The 4232-nt window shown below is 48.9% G+C and overlaps 2 protein-coding genes across 2 annotated transcripts in view; both read right to left on the bottom strand.

The window, feature by feature from the left end:
- The window catches only part of Pmar_PMAR000657 (Fumarate reductase, putative), a gene marked incomplete at both ends in the record, with an annotated part of 1011 nt that extends 161 nt beyond the window's left edge, over positions 1-850 (bottom strand). Inside the window, one exon of the mRNA XM_002781081.1 lies at positions 1-850. This exon is cut by the window's left edge and continues 4 nt beyond it. Within this exon, the coding sequence (XP_002781127.1) occupies positions 1-850 (850 nt within the window).
- A 1276-nt stretch (positions 851-2126) lies between these two features.
- Pmar_PMAR000656 (succinate dehydrogenase, putative) lies at positions 2127-4220 on the bottom strand (the record flags this gene model as incomplete). The annotated part of the gene is made up of 1 exon (XM_002781080.1): positions 2127-4220. The coding sequence occupies one exon, from the start codon at positions 4218-4220 to the stop codon at positions 2127-2129; it is 2094 nt and encodes a 697-aa protein (XP_002781126.1).
- Positions 4221-4232: the final 12 nt, after the last annotated feature.

The raw sequence follows: 4232 nt of genomic DNA, 5'->3' as shown, positions 1-4232 counted from the left end.
CAGCATCGAGCAAGATTCCACCAACACCACGAAGAGCCTCAGCAGCCAAGAACTTGACCTTACTGTCGGGGTCCTTGGGGTTCACGAGACCGGTAGGGTGAACCTGTACCCACTCGAGATCAACGACATCAGCATTGGCAGCAACACCCATCTTGATGCCATCACCAGTACAATGCTCTCCGTTAGTAGTAGACAACTTGAGCAAGTCAGGACGGTACTTAGCCAAGAGACCATCTTTAGTGAAATCGGCACCGTATCCACCAGTTGCGAGGACGACCGGACCGTAACCCTTATGTGATTGACCATCGTTAGTCGTATACAGAACACCAATCACGTCACCTTCTTTGTTGGTGAGCAAGTCGGTAGCACGGGCCTTATTGATGATCTGGCATCTATCAGGTAGGGCCTTGGAAATAGCCTCTGCCATCTGCATCTCAGCGTAAGTGATAGTCATACCAGGGAAACGCTCCTTACCACGATGGGTACGCTCAACAGAGTGACCACCCAAACGAGATAGAAGAGAAAGATCGAGATCGAAGTTGTCCATGAGCCAGTTGACCGAGGAGCCGGAATGCTCAACCATGGTATTAATAAGCTCAGGACTCTTGGAGCCACCCTTCATACAGTCGAATTCGAACAGCTTGTTCGAATCCTTGATACCGAGCTTCTTCTGAGTTCTGGTGCACGAACCATTGATGCCAGAAGTAGCCTTGGAGGAGTTGCCACCGCAAAACGCAGATTTATCAATAAGCAGTACGCTTCCACCATGCTCTAAAATACTATTGGCAGCAGAGAACCCCGCGAGGCCACCGCCGACGACGATAACTTGGTTGCAAGACGCCTCGGACATCACTTGTGTAAAAAAAACTGAGATGAATGTAGTAGGTTACCGAATTCAGAATAGAAACTCCAGGGAAAACAAGCCTGCAAGTATGACAGGTTCATGAGAAACCACAGCTCTTCGACATCCCGGGCTAGTGAAGCGACAGAGCTAAAGTGGAATCTTAGCTCGACTTGTGTATGGAGCGAGTTACCTTTTCTCACATGGAGTCCATTCTCCTAGTGTCGTATATCCTTGAAATACTTCATCTGGCTGTGGAGAGTAACGGCCATGTAGTATCTTTGTTTCTGAGACTCTGAGCATGCTGATGGTCAGGGACCCTCTTTTTCTACTGAGTGTTATATCTATCTTGAGTGGAATGCTGATCAATGACGCGTGAGATGGCAAGTTTTCTCTCGCTCGAATAATTAGCTGCCTCCTGACTCACAACTTGTAACACCACAGACCATACTTCAAAATCCAACAAGCTTCATATCCTGCAATGAGATATCCATGACTCAACCAAATATCATGGTTGCTCCTGATGAACTGACGATGGTTAAAGGCTTATTTCTCAGCCGCTAGTGATCTATAGGCCACTCCTCGTGCTTCGTCCTCCTATATGCCGCTGGCCTGGGACGCAGAGAGTGACAAGGCTGGCACATCAATCTACACCCTGTCGCCATTAGCAAGAGCAATTCCACCCAACGAACAAGCATGCCATCACAAAATACCAGGGCAGATATGCCATATCTTGAGTTCAACGTTAAGTACTATACAACACCCCAATATGGCATATCGGCTCCGCTACATATGGGGCATAACTGCTCCGCCACCAACCTGGCATAACCACCCCGTTACCAGTACGGCATATCTGCCCCGTTACCAGTACGGCATATCTGCCCCGCTACTAAAATGGCATATCTGCCCCGCTACTAAAATGGCATATCTGCCCCCAAATGGAATCGGCCGACTTCATTCGGCCGTCGCGAATCGATGGAGTTTCCAAGATCGTGCGCCTACGATTTTGCCACCCTAAGCTGCCACGTGCTTGCGGGTTTGATAATGCTATCGAGGCGTGTTTCAAGATAGCATAGTTAATAGTCCAGAGGGATGAATCTTACTAGCTTTATCAATTGTAGCCAACTAACCGAAGCAATACTCAGACAACACCACAGCATATATCCTTCATCTGAACAAAGTTTATAACATAGTTCCGCAGAGAACCCACATTTATATGGTCCTCAAACGGGCACAACTAATCGTGGAAAAATGAGGTAAGGCTGTGGAACTACTAGTGAATCATTCAAAACTCTGGACGAATCTGCTTCGCATCATACGCAGCCCAGTCCTTTACAGGGTTGAAGTAGGCGAAGAGAGGATATGTAAGGTATAGAAGGAAAAGCACCCAGGACATAACTGATCCCCAAAACTGGGTAGTGCTCTTGTACTTCCTCGGGATATTGCCGTTCGTCATGATGACACGACTGAGACCACTCTTCATATGAATAAAGAAAGCAATAACGCCAACGATATAGAAGCACACCCAACCGAAGCTCTCAAAGATCTGGAATGCCATTTTGTAGAGATCCTTGAAGTGAATGATCGGACAACTTGTATCATCATCAGCACAAGGGAACCAGTTATCACGCATCCAGTACTTAGGTGCCGAGGCCTCCGAAACGAAACGGAACTGGATAAGATGCACAATGAGGAATATGAGTAGAATGCAACCAGTGATGAACATCTCCAAGTCGCGGAACGACGAGTTCATAGACTTGAACTTGAAGGTACGGACAGTAGCCACGACAACATGAAGAATTCCGGCGAGCAAGAGATAAATCTCAACAGGGAGGAATAGTGTACTCCAAGGACAGGGATGGTTCAAGAGATAAGCATAACCCTCGAAGTTCCTATCACCAACCAACAGGTTGATGTTACCGAGAGCATGAATAGTGACGAAGACCATCATGAAAATAGCTGAACGCTGCAACCCAGACTTATCAGACAGGACCTTGTAATTCTTGACACTGAAGATAGTCTTGAGAGTGTCAATGACGAACATCCAAATCAGGTAGCAGAGAGAGATGGCGTAGGAGCTGATGGATGGTCCGAGTGGCCCGAACATGTCCGACTTGTTACGATCCTCACCCCACCACTGTTCAGTGAGAGCCTTGGACTCAAACTGGTCAGCAAGAAGAGGCTGGGACAAGTCACCACCAGCAGCTGCAGGACCGACAGCCTTCTCAACAAGTGGTCCCAAAGTAGCGTCGGGAGCATACTTCTCAATCACGCCAGCCGGATGGATCATGTTGAACTCCTTGGATGCATCCTTACCAGCAAAAGTAAGAATGGCCATCTTTCCACCAGGATGCTTGGGGAGGAAGTCTGTGACATCCAATACCTCACCATTGATGACAACCCAGCAATCATCCTCAGTCGTATGTTTGGCGACTTCGTCCATTGTGATACCGCTCGCAGCAGCAGAAGTTGCAACAACGGGAGCCACAGGAGTAGGCGCAGGTGTGGAAGCGGCAGTGCTTGTAGCAGGGGCAGGCTTCGATGCAACGGGAGCAGGGGCGCGGGTTGAAGCAACAGGAGCAGGTGTCGATGCAACAGGAGCAGGAGTAGGTGTCGATGTAACAGGAGTGGAAGTAGACTTGCCCTCAATAACTGGACCGAGAACACATTCAGAAGCATACTTCTCAATGACATCAGGCGGATGGATCATGTTGAACTCCTTAGTAGCATCTTTACCGGCGAAAGTCATGATGGCAAGCTTTCCACCAGGATGCTCAGGGAGGAAGTCCGTGACGTTCAAGACCTGTCCGTTAATAGCAACCCAGCAGTCATCCTCAGTGGTGTGCTTAGCGACCTCATCCATAGTATATCCAGAAACAGCAGGAGCTGGAGCAGATGCAGCAGCAGAAGCGGGAGCCGTAGAAGCAGTCGAGGGGGCGGCCGAGCCGGTTCCAACGACACCGATGACAGCGTCGGGACAATATTTCTGGATGATACCAGCAGGATGAATATCGTGGAAAGGCCCAGTAGCATCTCTGCCACCGAAATTGAGAATAGAGATATCTCCACCAGGATGATCAGGCAAGAAATCCGTAACATCCAAGACCTCACCATCAATCACAACCCAGCAGGACTCGCGAGAGTTATGCTTCGAGATCTCGTCCATAGTGTAAGACTTGCCAGCGGCACCAGATGTTGTCGGAGTGGTCGTTACTGCAGTAGGAGCAGCCGGAGCAGGTGCACTCGTAGCTGCTACAGCAGGTGCAGAATTGGCCTCAACAACGGGACCAAGAACACACTCAGAAGCGTACTTCTCAATAACATCAGCCGGATGGATCATGTTGAACTCCTTAGTAGCATCCTTACCCGCGAAAGTCATAATAGCGAGTTT

Source organism: Perkinsus marinus (genome assembly GCF_000006405.1).
Source record: "Perkinsus marinus ATCC 50983 genomic scaffold scf_1104296943560, whole genome shotgun sequence".
In the NCBI taxonomy this organism is placed as follows: domain Eukaryota; phylum Perkinsozoa; order Perkinsida; family Perkinsidae; genus Perkinsus; species Perkinsus marinus.
This window is presented reverse-complemented; position numbering and strand designations above follow the sequence as displayed.